This window comes from Pseudorca crassidens, chromosome 8, assembly GCF_039906515.1.
Source record: "Pseudorca crassidens isolate mPseCra1 chromosome 8, mPseCra1.hap1, whole genome shotgun sequence".
NCBI classification, from domain to species: domain Eukaryota; kingdom Metazoa; phylum Chordata; class Mammalia; order Artiodactyla; family Delphinidae; genus Pseudorca; species Pseudorca crassidens.
The window spans coordinates 100185925-100211837 of record NC_090303.1 but is presented as its reverse complement, the minus strand read 5'-3'; the positions used below and the strand labels follow the sequence as shown (position 1 = coordinate 100211837).

Here is a 25913-nt window from a genome sequence, read left to right as displayed (position 1 = left end):
TTATTTTTTAAACCGATTTTTACTGCATGCATTAATCTTTTAATTAAAATACTTTTAATTAACACATTATCGGGAGGAAAATAAAAATCCACCCCCAAAGTAGGACCGCCGTCCTGCTTCGGTAAGTGGACTGCAGGGTCCACGCTGAGGATCCTCGCTGCCTGGGGGAGGTCCACACTGAGTGTCACCACCTTTGCTCAGCTCCGGGGGGGGGGCGTTAGAGCTCACTCTAGGACTCCCCCAGGGGCTGGTGCTGGAGGCTGGGTTGACTTGCGGCATAACCGAGGGGCACTTGGTGCGTGGGGTCCACCAGACTAGGACGCGAGAAACCAGAAACTTGGCCTTGGCTCTCTCACTCATCCGTCACTAAACCTCTTTGGGAATCAGCTCCTCAAGGGTAAAATAAAGGGACAGACTCGAGCTATGGGCTCAAATGTTTCAAACCCATGTCTCAGTAGGGATTTCTCCCCCTCCTTCATACTCTTAACAGCCCAAAGAAGCAACAAACAAACAAAAAAACCTGTTGGCCTTACTTCCCATGATTTAGGTTATGAAAATGTTGATTTTCTCCACGTGCTTTTGAAAAGCAGACTACTGCTGCCTCCCAATCAGTACAATGGACTAGAGGGTCCCCTTCTGCTCCAACAGAACTCCATTGAGCTTGTCTATATTTAACTTCTCATTTTCTTAAGATTTGCCTCCTTCAAAAAGCAGAATAAAGGGGGGAAAAATCTCAGTTAGCTGGATTCCAGTTCATTGAGGGTTTACTGTACGAAGCCACGCTGGAGAGCCCTCTGGCCTTGTGAACATGCAGTCTGCAATCTGGACACCTTTTATTTAATTTCAAGAATTCCCTTTGCACGGCAAAAAGGGGTCTGAGGAAAGCAGAGCGGCACAGATGAGGGGAAGGGCAGAAGCAGAGCGCTCACACACGTGCTCCCCAGCTGGGAGAGAAGTGGGATCGATGGCAGGAGCGGAAGTCATTCTTGACACAAACAAGGGTCCTGGGGCGTGCCACCCCACCCCAGTGCCTGGCCATGCAAGACGCAGATAGGGAGGCTGTGGCCCATCAGGACCACAGAGCAGATGTACTGACACGGGGAGTCCTCTGGGCGCCTCCCGAGGCGCCTGCAGGGTCTGGAGCAGAGGAGGGTCTGTGTCCATGTCCACGAGCATGGTCGGTTAACAGACAGCACCAGTTGGGAGGCTCAGGGCAGGAGAGAGACTGAGGCTCTCAGACACTAGCACCTACTGGCCCTGGCCCTCCTGGGAAGAGACTCACTTCCTTGATAGCTGCTCTTGCAGCAAGAGCCTCTCCCTCACCCCTGTGCCCTGGGAAACGAATAGATCATCAGGATGAGGTCTGAGCCAGGGTGCTAGCTGCCTCTGGAGGGCCAGGTCACTGCTGTGCAGTGGAAAGATGCTGCTGCACCAGGTAGAGGGACTGGAGGTGGGAGGGACAGGCTGGGGGCCGGCAGCCCTCCCTCCCGCCCAGCAGTGCCCACACAGGAAGAACCTTCTGGAAGCACAACCCCGGGCATTTTCTAGTCAATCTATTCCCCATTCCCAGTAACCCCATGAGTTGGCCCCTGTTGCTTCTGATTATTTTTGGTGGGTCAGGGGAAAGAGAGAGGAGAGAGACCAGGCCAGAGAGGTCTCTCACATGCCAGAGGTAGGCAGTGTGTGTGGTGGGGACACTGCGCTGGGGGCAGGGCTCTGGTCCCAGCCCTGCCACTCTCTTCTGTGTGATCTCGGGCAAACCATCTCACCTGTGTCTCACTTTCCTCAGCTATCAAGTCAGGAAAATCCTACCCCACGTACCTCAGAGAGATAGGCTAAGGGTGAAAATAGATAACGGATAGAAAACGTGTTTAAAAAAGTATAAAGCGCTATTCAAACGCGAGGCAGTGTTGTCATCACGGAGATCCATCCCTTAGCACGTCCCTCCTCTCACCAGGACACCTTCGCTTCCTTTTTAGGGTCTCTTAACTTTAGGACCTATTTCTTTATCTCAGAAGGGTTCCGAGACTCCCTGGTGGTTTCCCCTGATCACAATCTGTGACCCCAGAGGCCCAATGGGCACGCTAGGTGTCTGAGGGGGGGTGCCGGAAGAGGGACCTACCCGCTGTCCTTCCGGCACCTTCCCTGCGCCGGCCCCCTTGGTCCACCCTATGAGAAGAGCTGGGCTGTCCATTCAGGCCGGACAGGTCTAGGGTACCCCTGCCCCACACTCAGGGGACCCCATCTGGAGTGCAATTCCTGTTCCCGACTTCCAGCAGGTGGCGGGGTAGAGGGAGGGAAGGCGCCCCGAGAACCAAGGGCAGGATCGGATGGTGGGGCCTCAGGACGCCCCCAGGCTCGCCCCCGCCCCCTGCTCCTGCCACCGGGCCCTTCCCTCCCCCGGCCCAGCCCTAGTCTCGCTCTGGCGGCGCCTGGAGGGGCCGCTGGGCCCCGAGGCCCGGTCCGCCGCCGCTGTGCACGCGCAGGTGGTCCTTGAGCGACTCCTTGTAGCGGAAGCTCTTGCCGCACTCGCCGCACGTGTAGGGCCGCTCGCCGGTGTGGATGCGCTGGTGCTTGAGCAGGTTCTGCTTGCGGATGAAGCTCTTGCCGCACAGCGCGCACTGGAAGGGCCGCTCGCCCGTGTGCAGCCGCTGGTGGTTCTGCAGGTGCTCCTTGCGGCTGTAGGTCTTCTCGCACTCGGAGCACTTGTAGGGCCGCTCGCCACGGTGCGTCATCTGGTGGCGGATGAGGCCCGAGTGGCAGTTGAAGCTCTTCTCGCACTCGGCGCACTCGTACGGCCGCTCCTTGGTGTGGCTGCGGTGGTGGATGATGAGGCTTTTGCGCACACCGAAGCTCTTGCCGCACTCCGGGCACGAGTAGGGCTTGCTGCGCGCGCCGTGCAGGAGGAGGCTCCGGCGGAGGCCGCCCGGGCAGCAGCTGCCGCAGCCCCCGCCGCCCCCGCCTGGGCCCCCGCCCGCGCCCCCGGCTGCCCCGCCGCCGCCCGCCTGGCCGTCCGCCTGCGCCCCGCCCGCGCCCCGCTCCCCAGGCAGCGCGGGGAAGCCGTCGTCCAGCAGCGCGCCCCCGCCGCGGCTCGGGGGGCCGCCCGCGTCCTCGGGGGGCGCCGGCAGCGGGGGCAGGCTCTGCGGGGCGGGCGGGGGCTGCGGCGGGGCCGGGGGCGGGTTCTTCACCATCAGCAGGCTGTCACCTGGGGGGGAGACACGAAGAAGCGACATGCTGACACTGCTCGGTCCAGGACGCACGCCGTCCCTGCAAGGGGGCCCCGGGCCTTAACTAGTTCCTCTGCGGCTTCCTGCGAGTCACAGGCTAGCCGGGCCTCAGCTTCTCTAAAGGATGAGGGGATTGAACAAGGTAAATGATCAAGTTCCCTGTGCTCGAGGGTTCCCCAACCCTCGGAGCTGCACAGAGCCACCAGCTGGAGAGCACCTGAAGCGGGTCAGGCAGGTGGCACGCAGTTAGGATAGGAAACACCCCCAGATGCCGGGAGCCGGTGGGCAGAGGAGCGGTGCTCTGCGGAAGTCCCCTTGGAAGGCGGAATCGCCTGGAAATAATAAGACTTAATTGTATTCTGGTGTTCAGTGCTAATTTACCTACGGAGAATCTCTCGACTGGAGCGAGAGAGTCTGCCAGAACCTATCCCAGGTGAAAAGCCCGTCTGAAGGCCTACAGGAGGGGAATGCAGGGGGCCGGGCGCATAACCACCCTGCGATTTGCAGTTATGTCTCCACTAAGCAGGCAGCCTTCGGCTTTGTACTGCGGCGGGGTCAGCTGGGTTGATATGAGTCCCACCCTGGCGCCTGACCCCACCTGGCCGCGGACCACACGTGACTGGCGCTCTCCTCATCCTCGTGTGGAAGTGGCTGCCCAGCCAGCCTCCCCAGGAAGCGCCTGTCTCGCTCCTGCAATGGTGCCCTTTCCTGCACCCCCGAGTCTCCAGGGTTCATGGTTCCACACGACCTTGGGGGCAGTGGGGCACAAAGCCCAGGCTCTGGGCATCGGAGCAGCGATCTGAGGCCCAGGACTCCGACTTCCAAGGCACTACTGGGTTTGCTGACTGTATTCAGGAGTCTTCTCTTTCCTTCACCCTCCATCACCTCCCCGATCCCCAGTTCACAGTCCTTTCTTCCTGCAGGAGCCCCCTCCCCATGACATGTGTTCCTTATGTGACACTCCTAGACAGACTGGGCCCAGCCTGCCCCCCTCTATCCCAACCAACACTGACCAGGCAAAGAACCATTTCCATAGGACACTGGCCAGGGGCAGGGGCCACTGTAACTCTCCTAGCCTCAATCCAGGATGTCATGCCGTCAATCCTGCAGGTTTGGCTGTGGCCTCTGTCACAGCTGCACTGTGGGCCTTGCTTCTCCCTCTACCTGATTGGCTACTCTCCCTCCTTCGTGGGTGTTATTCCCAAGAGGACCCCCAAGGAAACCACGTGTACGTAAACCTCCATCTCAGGGACTGTTTCCCAGGAAACCCAACCCCAAACAATCCTAATCCTACTCTGATCATTCTTCAAACTCGGAGTGAGCACCAGACCACTTCTGTCAACTGCCTCCCTGCTCCGCCCCGCCCCCCGCCTCTGTTCTCCCTTCCTGACCCAGCTTAGCTCCTGTGGTCCCTCTGCCCCCTCTCCTCTGTTGGGCTTGCCTGGGGGACCCCAATGCAGTGACAGCACTCAAGTAGCTGAACGCTGCTGGAGAAGATCACACACCTCAAACCCTGGCATCCTACCCCATGACTCAGCATGCCCCAGTTTTCCACTCTCCATGGGGATTACGTCACACCATCTCCTCCCACCTCTAACATGAGGACTTTCACTCTAGAACTCACTGGCCAGTAACTGATTCAGATACAAGCACGGGACCTTGTTCTGGCTGATGAGATGTGTTTGCTGGGAGGCTTCTGGGAAAGCATCCTCACTCCTTGGAGACAGCGCAGGCAAAAAGACGGCCTCTCCTTTCCCTCTGGGCCTGGAGGTGATACTTGGAACAGCTGTGGCCAACTTGCTCCATCCACACCAAGGATGAGCGAACAAGCAGTTGGAAAGAACCTGGGTCCTTGATAATATAGCTGCATCCTTGAGCCAACCAAGGCTAGAACTGGACTACCTCTTAGTTACGTAAGAGGATAAATGTCTTCATTCTTTAAAGCAGTTTGAATATTCAATCAATTGCACGTATGTAAAGAAATCCCAGTAAACACTCTGGACACAGAGGCTCCAGTGCGGTTCTCTGGTAGGCAGTACTGTCACTCATCGCTGTGTGGGGAGCAGGACACTCCCGACTCCACAGGGAGTAGACAACAGAAGCTTCATGCTTAGGACCCTCCCAGACCTGGTCCTGCGGATCTCCCCTTTCAGCTGGTTCTGATTTGAATCCATCCTCTTGCTCTAATAAAACTAATTGTAAGTATAGCACTTTCCTGAGTTCTGTGAGTTGTTCTAGGGAATTACTGCACCTGAGGCGTTAATGGAGACCCCTGAATTTGCAGCCAGCTGGTCAGAAGTGCGGGTGGTCTGGGGACCCTCGAACTTGCAGCTGCTGTGTAAGATGAGAGCAGTCACGTGGAGAACGAGGTGCCTCACCTGTGAAGTCTGGCCTAATCCCAGGTGGTTGGTGTCAGAAGTCCTTGCAACCTGTAACTCCCCAATCAATCTAGCCCCAGGCTCTCCAACTTCAGACTCCTATGTTCATCTGTCTACTTGACATTGCTACCTGGATGTCATCTCAAGTTGAACGGGTCCAGAGGAGAACACCTAATTTACACAGCTAACCTGCTGCTTTTCCAGGACTCACCATTTCAGCAAACAGCACCCATTCGCCCAGTGTTTCCGGATCAAAACCTAGGAGTCACTCTTGTCTCCTCATCCACCACAGACAATCTATCAGTTATATTTCCAACCATCACCTCTTGACCTGGTCTCTACCCACTACATTAGCTCCTACATGGTTTCCCTGCTTCTGGCCCTTTCTCCCCACCTGACTCCAGTCAATTCCCAAACGTACGTTTTAAAAATGTAAACCAGATCACGTCACCACTGTGTTTCAAACCCTCTGTTAGTCTCCTTTCATATTAGAATAAAATCCAGACGCTAACCTGGCCCATAGGTCATACGTGGTCAGACTCCTCCTTGTCTATTGCTCCAACCTCCTTCCCCAGATGGCCTTCCTTATGGCCTTCCCTTCCCCAGCAGCCCCGTGGTCAGCTCCTTCTCGTGATCTGGACACACTCGAGTGCTTCTTCCTTTCCTGCCCCGACTCCCGGCCCCCTGTTTTCCCTGAGTCGTCACCCTCACAGCGTTTACCACCCCGAGTTTATCTTGTTTGCGTGATTACTGTTCATCACCGTCCCACAAAAGGAAAGGCCCCTGGCCCTTCTTCACCACTGATTCCAAGTGCCTGTAGTACTGCATAGCATAGAGCAGGCACGAGGTAAATACTTGTTAAGTAACAGAGACTAAAAAAGGCTGGAATCACTGTTTTAACCAGTTTTAACCCAAGGCAGTACGTGGGAATTTCAGGAGGCTGCTTTCAAATCGTATCCTGTGACTTGCGAGTGTGTTTTGAGTGCTGGCGTCCGGGTAGGGTGGTCTGGCCTGAGGCTCCCCACTCTCTCCAGAAGCACCCAGTAGCCACTGAACTCCAAACCCCTATTCACACTTCCTGCTTCAGTGGAGCCCCATGCACGTTACTTCTGAGTGAACCAGACTTTTTTCCTGTCTTACACTAACTGTCAGAGAGCAGAGAGTAATATCCACTCATTAATATATAAAGCCAGGAATCCTTTTTACTAAAAGGTAACGTCCGGTTAGGCTGACGTCTGACTTTGAGTTAAGCAGGACACCGGGTCTTTCTCTCTTGTTTACGGCAGGGCCAGGGAAGGGGGTTGGCGTGAACATGCATGTATTTCTGTGTTTTACTCTCTAGCCCTGCCCCCTCTCCCCTTCCGAGCCCCCTCCAGAAGACTACCACATGATGCCATGTCTTACCAAAAGTCCACCTGGTGGTCCTTGGCAACCACAGCACTAGGTGGGTTTTAAACCTCAAAGAAATCACAGGTGAGATACTAATTTCACATCCCAACATTAATGAGCGGAAGGCAGGTTCATTTTGGGAGAAAGACAAGAGGCTCTGATACGAGGCTCTAGTGACTGGGCGGGCAGGAGAAGCGTTTCCAGATACCCCTCTCTCCCAGCTCTGGGCCTTTCTTCCCAAATGCAAACTTTCTAAGGCCTCCCAGAGACAAAACAGCACGAGGCAAACTGTTCTATGAGCCGCTCGGCATATTCGAACTGGAGAAGGAAAGCGTTTTGGTAATTTGCAAAGCCTGGCGATTTCTGCACGAGTTTCTCACGCTGTTTTCACAACCACGCAGGTCCCAGGAAAAGGCTCCTTGAAGCCCACACGCTCTTAGCCAAGTTGGAGAAGTCGGAAGGCAGCGCCGAGGGACAAAGATTTGGGCGGAGTTTCCTGGCACAATGTTTGCTGATCTGGTACCCCTGCCTTCAGGGCCAGGGCTAGAAATGGTGGCCTGAGTGCTGCAGAGGATGGGGTAGCATCAACCGCTATCGCTTCTTCCTGCCCTCACAGGCGGTCCCCCGGATGTCCCTGTCACATCCCACCCCACCAGCAGGTTAGAAAGAGGACAACTGAAATTCTGTTTTAGACAAGGATGTGCACCGTTCCTCTGCCATCCCCTGCCCATTCCTCCGGCCCCACTCTGCTCTTCCAGACTGAACTAAGTCTGTCTCACGGAGAGTGAGATCCGCTCACCTGGGTTTTAAATGTCCCTTCAGATTCAGAAATAACCCATGTCCCTCAGCTCTGACATGGATTTCGAGCTCTCAGAGGGTGTCAGGAATGTGAGCAAGGAACATATGATTAACTGTCCCTTCACCACCCCAATCACCCAGAGGACATTAAGCCAGCTGTTTCAGTGGTACTGGCCCTGGCAAGGAATGTGAGCCTGATGCGACGCGTTACCTAACCCACCAACACATGCCAGAGGTCCTCAGCCAGTCAGGGGGCTTCCAGAAAGACCCAAGAGAGCCAAGTCAGGGGAGGTATTTGGCCTCACACTTGCCGGCAGAAGAAACCCCCCTCTTCCTATCTGAGCTTCAGGAGCTTCCCAGTTACTCTGGGAGGTCAGCTGCCAGGGTGCTCTGGTGAGTGTTTCCTAGTGTGTGAGCCGCCTGCTGCCATCACCTGCTGTGACACCACTGCCTCAGCTCGCTCCCAGCCTGCTCGCCTTTCCCTGTTGTGATGGGTTGAATTATATCCCCCCAAAAGATAACATCAAAATCTGGACCCCCCAAGTACTTCAGAATGTGACCTTATTTGGAAATAGGATCTCTCCAGGTGTAGTTAAGATGAGGTCATACTGGAGGAGGGCAGGCCCCTGATCCAATGTGACTCGTGACCTTATAAGACACAGAACGTGTGAAGACAGAAGATTGGGGTGACACATCCACAGACCAAGGAACACCAAAGATCACCAACAAACACAGAAGCTAGGCAGAGGCAAGGCAGGGCTCCCCTACAGCTTTCAGAGGGAGCATGGCCGTGCCGACCCTTTGATTTCAGACTCCAGGCCTCCAGAACTATGAGAGAATAAATTTCTGCTGTTTTAGGCCACCCAGTTGGGTATTTTTGTCAAGACAGCCCTAGGAAGCTAACATACCTGCCATCCTCCAGAAGGAAAGGGGACAGTGCTTTGATACAGGCCTTCAAAAGGCTGCCATGACAGAACATCACCCTGTAAGGGGCTAGGCTGGGTGAGCAACCGTCCCAGTGGACAAAACACCCAGGGGCCCCGCTGGGTGCACCACTCACCGGGGCCAGAATCTAATCCGAGCTCTCCTTCCATGGCGTCGCGAGGGCCCCACGGGTACGGCTGCTCCTCCTGCTTTATCCATGACAAGATGTCGTGTGCGGAGATCAGAGACTCTGTTCGGGGAAAGAAGGCAGTCTTAGAGCCTGTTGCTTTCCACCGAGCATCCCACCGGAAGTTCGAACACCGCCACGTGCAGAGGCCGCTGCTCTGCTCAGAGGGCGTGTGGCAGTTTGGGTATCCCTGTCCCCATCCCGTCAACAGCCTCCCCAGATGGGACCTCACTGGTCCTGCTGCCGGGGAGGAGGCTGTGTGGAGGCAGAGCCAGGACCGGAACCCAGGTCTTCTGGCTCTGTCCTCGGAGCCCCAGGGCCATCTGCGGGGCCAGGCCGGAGGGGAGCCTGGCCTCTGATGGCCCACAGGACCAAGGGAGGAGAGGTCGGCCTTCCAGATCGGCAACGGCAGAAGCAGTGGGCACAGGTCATTAATAGGAACTGCCGTGGACACTGCCGCCTCTCTGTCGGGAGGGCACTGCTTCCTCTCCTGCCCTGGACCCCTTCAACTTCCCCCCTTGTGGAGCTGTAGAGTTGACAAACGACACGGAATCCTAGATCTTACAGCTGCTTCTTTTCCTGGTGTGCGGGGCTGCATGAGACTTTGGGGTCACAACCAGCAAACAAGATGACACTGGCCTCCTCCAGCTCTGCAAGCATATGTGAACACACGCGCACACACAGTGCACACGCACACAAATGCACACGCACACCCGCATGCACACACACGCCCGCGTGCACACGTACATGGGGCCTGGGCGGGCAGAGCTTCCCTATTGTTCTTTTATGCTTCCCTTTACGCCTGGACTTTCCCCAGAAGTTTCCTGGGAGACACCTAACTACTATTCACTCAAGGAAGACTCCGGAAAAAGTAAAATTACTTTCTTTCTTTCTGTCACAGAAATATATACCACTTTTAAAAGGCTTTTTAATTATATTTCAGAAATCAGTGAAGGCATATTAGTATCAGTTCACTGACAGTACAAATTATCAGTGTGATGATTCCTTTAGAGAAGTCCTCCCCACTTTGCTAATAGTTATATGCCGAAATGTGTACAAAGTCACCACCTGAGGAACACACTGTAGTTTATCCCCTGCGTCTTTCACTGGCCTTTGACCAAAGTGACTCAATCGGATAGATTTTCTGGCGGTTACAGAAGTCATCTCCACGTGCCCCGACGGCGCGCTCACCTGAGTTGGGGTCCGTTGGAATGTCCCTCTCCGCCAACTCCTGCTGAGCCCACACGCACGGGGGGTCTTCCTGTTTGATCCGGGACAGGAGGTCTTGGGCAGAAGCTGGTGAGTCTGCTTGTGGGAACAGAGCAGCAAAGGTGTCAGGGGACACGGAAACGCCCGCAAGGTGGTGCTTTAAGTCTCTCGTGTCATGCAATGAGTTCTTTTCCCTAAACATCAGCAGTAATTATTCTAGTTAATTAAAGCTTTAGGTCAGCTTGGCCTCAGCTGCTGGAGCTTTTGCCGCAAATAAGTGGATACTACAGGGGGTGACATAACAGTGATGTCATCGAGAGAGCTTTCCTGTCCTTCAAGAGCTTAACTCCTTCAACCGAGGTTCACGCCTGAGGCCTGAGCAACACCGTGGAAGGAGGTCTTCCTCCTGCAGGGACCGTCCAGGAAAATGACACCTTCCAGGAAGGCTTTTTTTTTTTTTTTTTTTTTGCGGTACGCGGGCCTCTCACTGTTGTGGCCTCTCCTGTCGTGGAGCACAGGCTCCAGACGCGCAGGCCCAGCGGCCATGGCTCACGGGCCCAGCCGCTCCGCGGCATGTGGGATCCTCCCGGACCGGGGCACGAACCCATGTCCCCTGCATCGGCAGGCGGACTCTCAACCACTGCGCCACCGGGGAAGCCCCAGGAAGCCTTTTATCTTAACCATCTTAATGGGGTTTTTCTAAGATGTATCCTACACCCTCTTTCCTCTGCAGAGTCTATTAAACCTCATTTACCCTTTATTGCCCTCTTATCTCTTAAAGATCCCTCTGAAGCACTGTGATGCTCTCTGAGGAACTGGCCTGATGAATTGGGAAGCGGAAAGGGCTGCTATCACTCACCTATGAGTGTGAGGCTTTGACTAAGGGGGATGAGGTTTGTGGAGCTCTAACCTGTGGATAAGTAAAGAGCTACAGTGTGTTAATATATCTTGTGACGGTTAATTTTATGTGTCAACTTGCCTAGACCACAGTACCCAGATACTGGGCCAAACATTCTTCTCGATGTTTCTGTGTTGTTTTTATTTGTTTTGAGGAGTTCAACAAGACTTTGAGTAAGGTGGACTGCCTTCCATAATGTGGGTGGGCCCCGTCCCACCACCTGGCGGCCTTAATGACAAGAGACTGACATCCCGAGGAAAAGGGAATCCTGCCGGCAGATTGCCCCGGTGCTCCAGTTGGCAGAAGCCAGCTCCTTAAATTCAATCACTCCATCAATATCTCTACACACATGCGCACACACACGCACACACACACTCACCCTGTTGACTGTTTGGAGAACTCTGACTAATAAATACATATCTTCTCTAACAGAGATCTCACATACAAAGTCCAGCCAGAATGCTGTCGAAGAGGAGCTATCCAGACCTCCTGACAGGACTGTGGCCGTGCGGGGCCTGACACAGAGGCAGCAGCCATAAGTGCTTGGTTAAAACAACGAAAGCTCTTGCCACCAGTCGGAAGCAGGTCTCACGGACCCACAGATTCCCCCACCCACGGGACCTGTAAAACGCCTCACACTCAGTACTTCTGCAGATACTGCTTTCCAAGGGAAGAAAGGAACAGTTAAAAACTGATATTACAAAGAAGAGAAAACAGAACGGCTAAGCCCAGACGTGCTGGCAACTCGTCCACGTCGTGTGCCGAGTCTGCGGCTCGTGGGAAACCCTGTCTCTCCATCCATCCTGGACCCACAATCTTCCGTTTTCAGCTCAGGCCTCTGGCCTGGCACACACGTCAGACAATGCTGGGCGCCTGCAGACCACGTTGGACTTTCCTCTGCCACCCGGCTTGGGCGGCCAGTCAGCTCACTCACCGGTAATGGACTCTGTGGGGATGGCTCTTTCCTCCAGGCCCCGCTGACCCCGGGCACACAGGGCCTCCTCCCGCTTCACCTGAGAGGACGTGTCCTGTGCAGGCACCAGGGGCTCTGCTCCTGGGGACAGAGAATCACATCGTTTGGTGCCGTTTTCATGAATGATCGTCAGCTGGACGTTCTCGGGGTCAGGAGCACGGCTGACAGCACTGGCCAGGGAAGAGCACAGGGGTCTTGGGTTTCTCTGGGCAACTATGGGGAACCCCCAGGAGCAGAAGGTCCTGGGAGCAGAGAGGCGATTGACATTCAGGACAAGGGGGTAGGCCAAGCCACAAAATGAGGTGTGGTAAGGCTGGGACAGGGTTCCAGAAACAGCCCATGCTGGGTGGGTGCTAATCAGGACAGGCCATAGGTCTCCCTCCATGTGGGAGACATTCGTCCTTGTTCTGCACCCCAGTCAGGAAGAGTGGGCCAGACAGACACACACACACACACACACACACAAAGTTAGACTGGGCAAAGGGAAGCAACCCCATCCCTTCCTGGAATGGATAAGGCACAGCATCCTTTTGCATAAAAGACAATAACATGTCTTCCATGCAGACCCCGTGACGTGACCACAGGGGCATGTTCCTCTTGTGAGGGTCTATGGTGTGATGTATAACACTAGCCCCCGCAGGAGACAGCAGGAAAGAGACTACATGAAGAAGTGGAAGACACGGATCCTGGTTTCACCTCTGCCCCCAGTCCAGAGGATGAGTCACTTGCCCTCTCTGGCTCTCAGTCTGCTTGGTCCATCCATAAAAAGGCCACAGTGGTCCCTGTTCTATCTGGCACAGGGATGGATGATAACTCAGTGAAACGGCTGAGGTTACATTGCTTTACTGTGAAAGGTTACCACAGCTGCTGACCTCACACATTTGTGGTACCTAAGACAGGGAAGGAGCCATTTAGACGAAACGTCCAGAAGAGGCAAATGCACAGCAACCAGGGGCTGGGCGGGGGAGGCCCAGAGAACAGGAGTGACTGCTCATGGGTGTGGGGTTCCCGATGATGAAAATGTTCTGGAATTAGATAGTGATGATGGCTGCACAACTTGGTGAACTGAATGATACACTTCAAGAGTGAATTTACAGCATGCGAATTATATCTCAATAAAGAGAGCAGAGTGGGGGGAGGGGGCCGCCTTGAGCCACCTTCTAAGGAAGTTTCGGTGAATACACCCTCCACTGAAAAGGGAGGAAGGGCAGAGGGCCCCAACGGGTGAAGGCTCCTGGGAGAAGGCAGAGAATACAGTTCAAGGACCAGATTTCACCTGGCCCAACAGTGCTCAGGAGAGCTGAGGTCCCGAGAAGCCTCGCACCTCCCATCACCAGGTGTGACGTTCTCGGGGAACTGGATCCTCAGAACGTAAGATCTCCCTTGAATGAGGAGAAAGCTTTGGAGGGTAAGTCTGCCTGTGATGGGGCGTCTGTGAGAACGGGGTGAGGACGCTGAAGGAGACAGCCAGGCCCGAAGCAGTCGGCCACGCACCCCACGTGCGCCACGCAGAGCCTCCTCTGCCCACCTCCCTAGGCTGGAGCTGCACTCGGGTCTAGGGCGCCCATCAGGGCTGGGAGGCTGCAAGGCGCCCCCCCGCCCCCGCTGCTTCCTCTTCTCTCCAGCTTACCTGGGCATCTCGAGCTACATGGTTCTGACCCAAAAGACAAACATCTGTGGTGCGCTTTCTGGCCCTGAAACTCTTCCTGTAGGTGACCGCCAAATTTCAAGGGCAGCAGAACTGGCCCCACGAACAACTCGGGAGAAGCCCGCCTGGAATTCATGCAGGGATGGCGGTGCTTCTCTCCCACCCTGCCCTGGACCTAGGGCTGTCTTCGGCTGCCATCACCTGTGTCTGGATCCATCAGGATTCCTCTCTCTTCGGGGTCACGCTGCTCCCACACGCAAGGCTCTTCCCGGGGCTCGGCCTGGGGTGGAGCATCTGGCTTGGACACTGGACCTTCCGAGTCTGGAATGAGGTGGAAGGGAAGGAAGGGCTGAGTGAAGCTGATCAATGGGCCCCGATCAAGGGCGATGTGGAGCTCTCCCCTCCCCCACCCCACCCCAGCAGTCCTCTAGGTGGTGGCCGTTATGTGAGTACGTCAGGTAATCTCTCATGAGGAACTATGAAAACAAGTCAATAGATTCTCCAGTTTCTGGTCTCTGAAAGCCAGCAGCAGAGCGACTGTGGCTTATCCAAGGCTGCTGGGGGTCAGCACGTAGTGACGCTGTTTGGCTGTAATTCCAAAATGGTGGCAGCACAGTGTTCAGCCCCGCAGTGATAGGCCCTGTTTTTACCTTCCATTCTGTTACAAGTCATTCTAACTTCCTAGCAGCCAAGCAAATCGTTTCTTGAGTTTCCGTGACGTATGAACATGAAACACCTTGCCCGGGGGTGGTGCACCATGGGTCAAGAAGCATCTCACTCCCCACTCCCAAGGTGCTTGCCACAGGGGAGGGAAGGCGCCCTTACCCAGGGACATCAGGGTTTTGTAGTTCTCCTTAACCAGGTTGTTGTAAAGCTCCTTCTGCCATTCATCCAGGTTCTTCCACTCGTCCTCAGAGAAGTAAACAGCAATGTCTACAAAAGTCACCGGAACCTGGGCCAACAAGAGTTTTAGTCTGGAACCCCCTGCTCGCTCCTCCCCCCACCAACTCCCCATCAGGGGCACTGGGCCCGCTGCACCCACGGCCCCCATCCTGCTCGGCCCGTTTCAGTGGAGTCAGTCCACTCTGTTCCTGATCATCCTGTGCCTCCAGTAACCTTTTAAAAATTAAGCATTTAGGGCTTCCCTGGTGGCGCAGTGGTTGAGAGTCCACCTGCCGATGCAGGGGACACGGGTTCGTGCCCCGGTCCGGGAGGATCCCACGTGCCACGGAGCCGCTGAGCCTGCGCGTCCGGAGCCTGTGCTCCGCAACAGGAGAGGCCACAGCAGTGAGAGGCCCGCGTACAGCAAAAAAAATAAATAAATAAGTAAAAATTAAGCATTTAACCACATCCTTTGTAATTTCACTTTTAGGTAAACTGGGTACCTGAAGGTAAAGCTTTTGGCATTCAGGGTGACAGAGATGCAGTAGGTTCCTGGAGTGCGTATTAGCAAGCCAAGTCCAATAAAACCCTGTTATAGAACCTGTACTTCAGTCAGGTCACCCCTAGGTACACAGTCGTGTTTTTGTCACTAAAACTTGCCCGTGCTAAGGCTCCGGAATCTTGATCTGTTTCGTGCACCGCTACATCCCAAGCATCTAAAAGCATGTAGTTTGGAGTCAATAAATATTTGTTGAATGTGTTGAATAGCTGTTGCCAACACTAGGAAGGTCCCACTGTGGCCTGAGTCATCCAGCATCCAGTGTCAGTCACCTGGTGTTCAAGGTCATCTAATCTGCTCCATAAAGCTGTTATTTCAGTTCGACGAGGATTCTTGTCTGTACTCATTTCAGTCACTCACCATCATGGCCTCATCTCGGACAGAATTGTTCAAGATGGTTTCACTTCCAAGACTTCAATATCTGAGCTTCACTTCTCTGACCACATAGCCTTACCTCCTACCACTTTCCCATCCCTGCTGGACCAGCCTTTCCCTCTCACTCTGAAATCCAAGCCCTCAGTTCTCCCCAAGGCCCTGACCCTAGTCCATCGGTCTCTGTACCTGACACATGGCACCTTTGTGCGAATGAAAAAAGCAGCACTCTCGGTGTCAGGCCTGCTGGCGCACTGCCTGGTAAGTGGGCAGTGCTCGTACACAAACGATAAATGCCAGCCCTGTCATCAGGTGCTCATCACCCTAAGGGCGACTGGGCAGGGGCCACGTGCAGACCTGTATGTCACCCACTGACTGACAGCTCACTCCCATCTTTAGAAACGGAACTAGAACTCCTAATTCCCTGGACCTTCCACCCGACTTCGGCAAATCCCCAACCTGGGAAAACGGATACAGACCCCTTTCTTCATTTTAATTCTCTGCTCTAGATAAAAGTCACAAAATTCTGCAGGTGACAACCGCCACACACTCAGGCCTCCTGGCGATCTCGCTGGCATCTCCCTGTGTTCCCCGGGGGGCTTCTTTCGCACGCTTACCTCTCCCCAGTGCTCCCCGGGCCTCCCGCCATCTCCTCCGGTCTCCCCTCGATGGCAGGTCGCTGTTGACAAACTCCCACCTCCGCCCTCCTTCTTGCCAAGCCAGCACCCCTGCCCCCCACGTGCACCCTTCATTTCTCCTCCTCCTGCCTGTGAAACTCAACCCAAACCACCTTTTCCCTTTGGCATTTTCCGTCTCTCCGTCTCCCCCTTCAGGACCCCCAACCCGAGAGGAGCCCCACTCAACTCTGCCACCACAAATGAGTCTGCTCTTCCCCTTCACTTGACACATCCCGAGACACACGTTCTGTGCTTTCTTCCCCATCCAGGCATCCTTAACCCCCGAAATCTGTCTATGAGCATCCTCTACTCTCTGAAACCTCATCCTGAGAGGTCATCAGCCTCCTGCTGTTAGCTTTCACCCCTTCAGACCTCTCTGAAAGGTCAGACCACCTTCCTGGAATTTCCTCCTGCTTGGTTTCCACGACCACGCTGCCTCCTGCCCACCTGGTTCACGTCTCCTGTACTGCTCCCTCTTCCTCGCCCCGGGGCCATGGTTCTGCTCTCACCCTGCCCTGTTTCATCACTTTCCCCTTGGCAGCTTCATTCTTTTCACGGGTTCAGTGGTTACTTCTTTGCAGATGACACCCTTCAGCTTTCCTTCCTCCCTTCAAAGTTCACATTTCAATAGCCTTCTGAGTGGCTTCATTTATTCATCTTTTTTTTTTTAAGATTTTTTTTTGGATATGGACCATTTTTTTGAAGTCTTCATTAAATTTGTTACAATATTGCTTCTGTTTTATGTTTTGTTCTCTTGGCCACGAGGCATGTGGGATCTTAACTCCCTGACCAGGGATCGAACCCGCACCCCCTGCAATGGAAGGTGAAGTCTTAACCACTGGACCGCCAGGGAAGTCCCTATTCATCTTTTAAGTACCTCAAACTAAATGCATCCAAAACCAAGTTTGTTATCTTTTCCGACACACCAACTCCTCTGTCCCCGCTTCACCAGTCAAAATTCCAGAATCATGGTCCCACAACTGGAAATAGACATCACTCTGCAAAAGCCTCACTCTGCTAGGATGCAGCAGAACTCTGAGACATGGGCCAAGATTGCAGGGAACCCACAGCCTAGCCAGACAGGAAAGAATATCCATGAATTATCCATGAACAATTAACCAATTTAATAGAACCCACGAGGCACAGAGAAGCTGAGAGACAGCAGCCTGAAATTTGAATCTGACAAAGAGAATGCATCTAGCAAGGCCAAGAGTCTACAATGAACTGAAACTACTGCCAGCAACATTAATTAACATTCTCATGGTGCCGTATGGTTATGGAGGTTTTAAAATATGTCTGCAAATTCTTTGACAAGCCCTTCAAAAAATAAAGCCGAATTTTCCTCCTCTTGAGCGCAGGATTGAGTGACTTGCTCCTAACAAATGAATAAAGAAGTGACGGTATACAATTTCTAAGGCCGCGTCATAAAAGACATTGTAGCTTCCATCCTGGTCTCTCTTTCTGGATCACTCACTCTAGGGGAAGCCGGCTGCCATGTTGTGAGAATGCTCAAGCAGCCTTGTGGGGCAGGTCCAAGTGGTGAGGAACTAGCTAAGGCTTCCTGCCAAAACAGGCGAGTGGGCGTACTGGAAGCCGGTCCTCCAGCCTCAGTCAAGCCTTCAGATGACTGCAGCCCATCAGTCATCTGCAGCTCATCAGCTTGACTGTAACTTCATGAGACTCTGAGCCAGAGCCACTCAGCTAAGCGGCTCCTGAATTCTTAACCCACGAAAATTGTAAAATGATAAATGATAATTTTTTTTAGGCTGCTAAGGGTTGGGGTCATTTGTTACATGGCAATAGAGAACTACTACAATGAGCTACATTCTGTTGTCCCATCAGCGATATCAGTTAAACCTCACAACTCCACGAAGTAGGCATAGTATCAACTTCGTGTTACAGGTGAGAACACTGAAGCTCAGAGAGACCACCTGGGAATTTACTTACTAAATTACTTATTTACACTTCACTTCTTTCCAAAGAGGAATTGAGGAGGCTCAGAGACAACACAAAACATAGCTGACCTGCGGTAGGAAAACCGGCACGTGGTAAAGCCAAAATTCAAACCCAAGCCTTCTAATTACGGACCCCACAACCATTCCATTGTTCCGTGAGGGTAGGTGTCAACTCAAGACCCCCAACGCCTGGCCCAACACACAGAACGCGCAGCAGGGCCGGGACGCAGCACCGAGTTAAAGCAGGGCGCAGACGAGGGCAAAGGGCAGCGTGGGAGGAGATGCCACCTATGCCGCACAGCAATATGTTATATAAGCCAAACTCGACAAAAACGAGCCCCTGGGGGCTGCAGTGGTGGGGGTGGCTTAGGGAGGAACCACAGCCACTGTTAGAACTCAGCTCTGCGTGGCCTCAATGGATCACCGTCCAGCACCTCCTCCGGCGAAGCCACTGGGTCGGCTACCAGATACAAAGACCAAGAAGGCCCAGTGCCTTACGTGGAAGCGTGAGCCCTCCAGCTGGAGGGTCATTCGGCAAACATGTTTTGCTATAAGCCGGGTACTGCTGTAGGCACGGAGACACTGCAGTGAACCAAGAAGAGGGAAACCAACCAAGAGACAAAAAAAAAAAGTACATATTTAAGATGCCTGATGGTGTAAGTGCTTTGGAGGAAATGAGAGCAGGGACCGGGGAAAGAGTGCGCCGGGATTGGGTGGCCAGGAAGGGACAGCGGTCCAGTGGCAGCTTAGCAGAACAGCTGATGGGGGCGACGGGGCGGGGGCCCTTCAGTGGAGGAAAGTCCTTGCCATGGGACCGTGGGGAGCAACAAGTGGGCAAGAGGGGGTGGGGGGAAAGGAGGTCGGATGGGTGGGCCACAGGGAAGGGGCCAGTGACGAAATGGGGGCTTTTATGCTCAATAAGTTGGGGAGCCATTTGGGGGGTTTTAAGCAGAGGTGTAATATGACTGATTTGTATTTTTTCTTCCTCCTTATTGGGGGTACGGGGGCAGGGAAGAAAGCAACGAATATTTATTTTTTAGCCTCGCCGTGCAGCATGCAGGGTTTTAGTTCTCCGACCAGGGATTAAACCCATGGCCCCTGAAGTGGAAGTGCGGAGTCTTAACCACTGGACTGCACTGCCAGGGAAGTCATGACTGATTGATATTTTTAAAGGATCACTCTGGCTGCTCTGCTGAGAAGAGACTGTATGGGGTGGGGGCCCAGGATGGAGACAAGAGGACCAGGGCGGAGGTCATGGCAATAATCAGAGGGGAGGCGATGACAGCTTCAACAGACGAAGGCGGGAGCCGTGGAGGCGGGGAGGAGTGGCTGGGCTGTGCATATGTTTTGAAGAAAAATCAGATGGTATTTACCAATATAGCGGAAGTTGGGTGCGAGAAAGAAAGGAGAGAAGGATGACCCTAAGGCCTGTGGCTTGAGCAGCTGGAAGGATGCTCTTGTCTTCGACGGAGAAGAGGACGACTTTGAGTAGAACAGGGTTCAGGCAGAAATCGGGGGTTCAGTTTGGTCGAGTTAAATCTAAGATACTTACTGACATCCTGATGGAGATGCTGAATTAACAGGTAGGAACGTGACTCTGCATTCAAGGAGGAAGTCTGGGCAGGATACAGAGACAGAGCGGGAGGGAAAGACTGCCTTTGAGAGCTGACAGCATCTAAAACGCTGAGCCTGGATGAAATCACGAGAGAGGGAGTGTAGAGAGTGAGCAGAAGGTCAGGACGGAGCCCTGGACCATGCCAAACACTAGAAGTCAGGAAAAGGAGGGGAAAGCAGCGAAGAAGACTGAGAAGAAGCAGGTAGTGATGCAGGAAAAGGACCAAGGGGGTGCGGGGAGCCTGGAGGGCACGCGGACAGGTGTCTCAAGGAGGGAGGGGTCTCCTGCGTGAAATGCTGCTGACAGGGCAGGGAGATGAAGACTGAGGCTTTAATACTGCGGCTTTAACAACCCTTGGCTTTAATACCATGGATGTCATTAGAGCCTTGGCAAGACCACTAGGACGGAGAAGTGGCAGCAAAAGCCTCAACCACGTGGGTTCCCGGGAGAATCATCCAGTCACCAATTGACTGGAATACTGAGAACAGAGGAACACGTTAAATGTAGACCACAGAGGATGCAACAGCAGAATCCAGAGAGTGAGAAGTTCCTCAGGACAGATGGCCTAGTTTCCTCCACAGATAAACTACAAGGAAAAATGAGAGAGATGAAGGAGGAACTTACAGATTGAAAAGGCTTAAGAGACACAGGAATCACAGCGTGTGGACTTATTTGAGTTCTGATTCAGGCAAACTAACAGAAAAAAATATATAATATTTTTGGAAGAACTGAAAATCTGAACACTGACTGGATATTGGAGTAGGTTGAGATCTTTGTTATAGTAGTGATAATCTTGAGATTATTACATTAAAAAAAGAGTCCTTACCTTTTAGAGCTACCTATTGAAATATTTACAATTAAAACGCCTGCTGTCTGAGATGTGCTTCAGAATAAAATGGGAGGGGGATGTGGGTAGGGAGTTGGATGAAACAAGATTGTCCAAGAGCTGATAACTGCAGAGGCTGGACGACGGATTCATGAGGGTTCATCACACAATTCGATCTACTTTGGTCTAGGTTTGAATTTTCTATAATAAAAAAGGTTAAAAAAGGGAGAGAGAGACAATGAAGAAAGAATTGGAGACAGCAAGTAAAGACCGCTCTGAAGAGGAGCAGAGAAATGAGGCACCGCTGGAGGGAGTTTTTTTTTATTACAGAGATGGGCGACGCTGCAGGCGGGGATGAGCTAGTGGAGAGGGAGGAGGTGACGATGCAGGGGACACAGGGCAGATGCTGCGTGACTTCCTGGAGCAAGTGAAGGGGTGGGGTGCGAGCCCACGGTAACAGGAAGGCAGAGGACACGCAGCTGCACGTGGAGTCTCCGGAGGGTGACCCCATCTTCTCAGGGGCGTGCTGACCGAGCCCGCAGGCTTGATGAGCCGGGGACAGCAGGAGAGAAAACGGAACAGGAAATGGAGCGTGAATTCTGAACTGTGAGGAGGGCCCACCGGAGGGCGGTGGACATGACTCAAGTGACCCTGGTTGGCGTGGTCTGGGTCAGTCCCCAACCATTCAGAGGAGCAGACACGAAGACAACCAATGACAAAGGGTCATTTGCAGGTGCCAAGGGGAAAACCCAAGCATGAGGCGCTGTCGGAATCTGCGGACGCCCAGACGCCTGGGGAGGGACACCTGCGGGCTCCGTGGGGAATGGCTGGAGGCCAGCCTCGCGGCGGTGGAACATTCCAGACGAAGTGGTTAGAGTGGAAGCAGGCTTTGGGAAGAAGACACTTGAGTCAGGCAACAGGGAGCCAGAGACGCCTGTGAGAAGGCCTGACAAAAAGAGCGCTGTCCACGTGGGCTGGTCCTCTCCGCCATCCCTGCCCCTGGGGACCGCCACTTACCTTGGGGACCTCGCCCTTGCTGCCCGGGGGCAGCCGCAGGACCCAGAAGTTCCTGTTCCTCAGCAGGTTCTCCATGTTCTCCAGCCGCCTCTGCAGCAGCCCGTACTCCTGCAGCAGGGTCCCCAGCACCGCCCACTTGCCCTCCATGTGGTTCCCGAACTCCACGGCCGTCTTCTCGCAGTCGGCCAGCTTCTTCTCGGCCGTCCCCGTCCGGCCCTCCAGGTTTAGCAGCTGGCTGGCCTGGGCATCCACCTTCCTCTCCACGGCCTGGATGGCGGCCACCACGGTCCAGAGAGAGATCTCTGCCGTGGGCAGCTGGGGCTCTCTCATCATGCGGTCGGGGAAGACGGGTGCCCTATCTGGGAAGGGTGGGAACTGAAAAGGCATTGGTCGCCGGGCGTCCATGTCCCATTCCTGAGCCTGTGCGAGGAGGGAGAAAGTGACAGCGGGGATGAGACCCTGTGTGAGGAGGCAGGGTGGCCTGAGAGCAGGGGACAACTCATTAAATGCCGCAGAGTCTCGCTCTCCTGCCAAGCCCCTGCCTCTCAGGCTATGGTGTTCCTTAACATGCCAGCAAGAGCTCGGGCAGTCACCCACCCAATCTTCCCACTTCCCATCTGCAGGAGTCAAGCTGGCCACTAGTTTACGACCCCACCTTGACCCTTGAGAGGTCAAGGCTGTGGACCCCAGGCTAAAATGTCACGAACCACTTTCCTTGGCGAGCCCATCTGTTTTCTTCATGGGCTAGACTTAATGATGAACTCTAGAGCTGCCCAGTGTTTGCTGTTTCAAAGTAAAAATTTTCATGTCAGTCATCTGCCCCTAATCTTCCCAGCGATCTCTAAGCCGGTTAGGGCAAGAATGATTATCTATCTCTGCTTTAAAGATGATGAAATAGAGCCACAGAGAAGTGGCCGGTCATTCCACAGCATCTCGCTGCACTGTCAACTGGAGTAGTTCTAGGTGCTGCAGGTGACAAAAAACACAGTTCAGGTAACTGGGCTGCCACCCTTCCCAGCAGGGCTGTGGCCAAGGGAGACACCGGGAGCCCGAGCAAGAGAGCAGACGAGCAGCTCTGTCTCCTTATGTAAGTACGTATTCATATTTTGCAAAATAAAAGTGGGTTTGCCAAAAAATGTCATTCACTGAGGAGAGGAGGAGGGGACATCTCTAAGAGGAAGAGAAGACCTCCCAGCCCCCTCTGCTTCCCAGGGGGGAGGGGTACCTGATGGTCCCGGCCCTCTGGTACTCCCCCAGTTCTGGGTCCTTACCCTGGAGGGCGAGGTCCCCTGGGTGCAAGTTAGGAGCTGAGCCCTGTGACCGAGAGTGGGGTGGTCACTGTGCACTGGTGACCTGGGAACTGGCCCCATACCATACCAGCTACCCAGGGCTTACTGGACAGCGGGGCTGAAATGGCATCTCCTTGCCACATGGGACAGGAGGAGGTGTCATTTTCTGTTCTCTCCGTCGCTGCTGAAGAGGCCCTCAGGCTGGGCGAAGTGGAGACCTATTACTTAGAGGTGCGCTGGGCAGGTAGGGACAGGCATGCTCACTGCCCTCTCTAACTCAGAGCAGCTGTGACAGCCACAGAGGAGCATCACCCAGCTTCCAGGGAATCACTCCTGACATGGGAGAAAGGGCAGCAGGGTCTGGGCCCCAGACCCTGCTCCATAAGAGGCAGTAATATTTCCAGCAAAGCCGTGTACTGGGGCTCATTCAGGCATCATTCCAGCCTGGCCTACAGAAGGGGGCAAGGGCTGATGGTGGAAGTTCAGAGAGTCACTGGGCCCAGTTTACTTTTTGCAGGTGTTGGGGAAGAAAAATTTTCCTTCTACCCTTCTAGGTTCTTCGGCTGCTCTAATAGGCGAATTGACATAAGACAGATTAACATGAGAAAAACGAAGTTTAAAAACATGTATTCTGGGGCTTCCCCGGTGGCGGTGGCGGCGCAGTGGATAAGAATCCGCCTGCCAATGCAGGGGACACGGGTTCGAGCCCTGGTCCAGGAAGATCCCACATGCAGCGGAGCAACTAAGCCCGTGTGCCACAACTACTGAGCCTGAGCTCTAGAGCCCTCGAGCCACAATTACTGTAGCCCTTGCCCCTAGAGCCTGTGCTCCGCAACAAGAGAAGCCACCACAATGAGAAGCCTGCACACCTCAACGAAGAGTAGCCCCCGCTTGCCACAGCTACAGAAAGTCCGTGCACAGCAATGAAGACCCAACGCAGCCAAAATAACTAAATAAAATCAAACAAACAAACAAAAAACAGGTATACCTCCTGTATACCTGGGAGAGACCCAGAAAACTGAGTTACTCGCCAGAATGGCCCAGGCCACTACCTTAAATACCATCTTCAGCTAAAGACAGATGATGTTGGGGGGTGGAGGAGTCAGTCACAGGAGGTGACCAGGAAAAGACCAGGACTCAAGGGTGTACAGGTTTATGCAGATGTACGTCCTTGCCTTCTCCGCTGGTGAGAGTTCTTAGAGACACTGAGTCACGCTCCTCTTCCTGGTAGAGCGACGGAGATTTCTCTTTTACAGAGGGAACTCCTACTTGGTTTTCAGAGCTTCTCCTGTGCCTGCAGCTCCTCTAAAATAACCATCTTAAAATAATCCTTATGCCAAAGAGGCATATTTTGGGGCGGCAAGTTCCGCTTCCCTACACAGGTTTGGAGACCTAAAGCTGAAAAATGATCAAACAGGACACGGCAACTCCTGGCGGACTTGTCAGAACCCGGCTGGCTGAGAACCAGGCCAGGGACAGAGGAGGCTCCGCGGGGTCCAGCCCAGGGTCAGCTCCCACACTCTCCTCCGGGCAAAGCTATCCAGGCCTCTCTCAGCATCACGTCCTTGTGTTTTACACACCGCTCTAGAGCTCTGACTCCGGAACCGAGATCCTTATGGACCTTTACGAAATGACTGGTGCCTATTCTCAACCCTAGAGGCGCTGATTTAACCGGTCTGGACGAGGCTTGGGCGTCAGGAGTCTTAAGCTGCTCAGGTGCTTCTAATGTGCGACCAAGTTTGCCCACCGCTGGATGGAGGGCAGAATCGCCTCTCAGCGGCCCCTTCCCTCCATCACAGCCGGTGCCGGGGAAAGGTGAATCGCTCGTTATGCTCGGTGAAAGATGGCCATACAACGTTTAAAACATCTTTTCGTCAGAGTGGCCGCAGTGTGACCTGACGAGGTACGCTGCGCGCCCACGTCGCCGGCCCGGCGCGAGTGCGGCCGGCAAGCCCCTCGGCAAGCCCGGGCCGGGGTGGGTGACGCGGTTACGGCCCCGCCAGGGCCCGGGGACCGCGCGTTCCGGGCCCCCCGCCCCGCGGGGCCTCCCCGGGCGCCGGCTCTGGGCCCTGCCGGCACGCGGCCTCGGGCGCCCTCCGCTCCGGGACGCGGGCGGGGCCTGCGAGGGCGCCGGGCCGGGCCTGTCGCGCGAGCCCCCGGCGCCCCGGCCCACCCGGCCTCCGTCCCCGCCCCGCGCGGCCCGGGCCCCCAGCCGCCCGGCGCCCACTGCCCTGCGCCCCGCCCCGCCCCCACGGCAGGCGGGCGGCCATGGCGCCGGCGGGGGTGCACCCACCTGCATGGGCGGCATTCCCTCGGCCATTTCCCCGCGCAGCGCCGGCTCTTGGTGGCAGACCTCCTCTGGGGGCAGAGCCTGCGCCCAGCTCCAGCTCCCGCTGTCCAGCCCCAGGCCCTGGATGCCCAGCTGCTGAGGCTGCGGCCGTGTTGACACAAACTGCATCCTGGGAGCGCTGTTCCCCGCTCGGGCCGGCCAGGGAGAAGAAGAACGTTTTCCAGGCGCCTTCCCCCTCGCCGGGGCCGGACAGCTCCATCTACAGCCCGTAGGAGCAAACAGTCCCCTTCGGCGGCGCTCCCCGCCCCTCCGCCGCCCGCGCGCCAGCCAATGGCCTCCGAGCTCCTGCCCGCCTGCGGGGACCAACGGGGCCGCTGCGGGGCCAGGGGACCACCGCCGCCCCCAAAGTGACCCTGCGCGGGTATGCCTCTCATACCTGCCTGTCCTAGAGTCCCCAACAAGGCAGGCGGGCCCTGGGGCTGGATTTCTGTTAATTCGGCTAATATTTATTGGGGATCCCATCCCAAAGGACCTGACCCTTTTGAAAAATTGGCAATTGTCTCCAGACTCTTTGTTCTGGCCTTTCCTCTTGCCTCACTCCTTTGCAGCCTTCACCTCCCCACTCTCCCTCGTCTCAATCCAAATTTACCTGGATCAGCTCCAGGCCTTTGCATTGGACGGGATGACAGAGAAGTGACCTGGTCTGTGTCAGAAGAGGGCCACACTCTTCCTCCCAGGTAAGGTGCACTCACAGCATTTTAACAGCAGCCTCTTCCAGAACCTTTAAATGTAAGTCAACG

At 54.7% G+C, this 25913-nt stretch overlaps 1 protein-coding gene across 1 annotated transcript; it reads right to left on the bottom strand.

Moving 5' to 3' along the window:
* ZNF282 (zinc finger protein 282) lies at nt 1-25413 on the bottom strand. The gene is made up of 8 exons (XM_067747316.1): nt 25117-25413; nt 21535-21954; nt 14457-14583; nt 13833-13952; nt 11945-12064; nt 10095-10208; nt 8853-8966; nt 1-3205 (listed from the first exon to the last, which is right to left on the bottom strand). Exons 1-8 carry the CDS (start codon nt 25279-25281, stop codon nt 2412-2414), a joined length of 1974 nt encoding a protein of 657 aa, XP_067603417.1. The 5' UTR covers nt 25282-25413; the 3' UTR covers nt 1-2411.
* Nucleotides 25414-25913: the final 500 nt, after the last annotated feature.

Bases quoted from the DNA above. Each gene is read 5' to 3' on its own strand.
- ZNF282 (XM_067747316.1), bottom strand. From the start codon at position 25,281: ATGCAGTTTGTGTCAACACGGCCGCAGCCTCAGCAGCTGGGCATCCAG. The intron at 14,584-21,534 runs GTAAGTGGCGGT...TTGTTGGCCCAG, and splicing joins GCAAGGGCGAGGTCCCCAAG to GTTCCGGTGACTTTTGTAGA. The intron at 12,065-13,832 runs GTGATGGCAGCC...CTCTGTCCCCAG, and splicing joins CCTGATGGATCCAGACACAG to GAGCAGAGCCCCTGGTGCCT.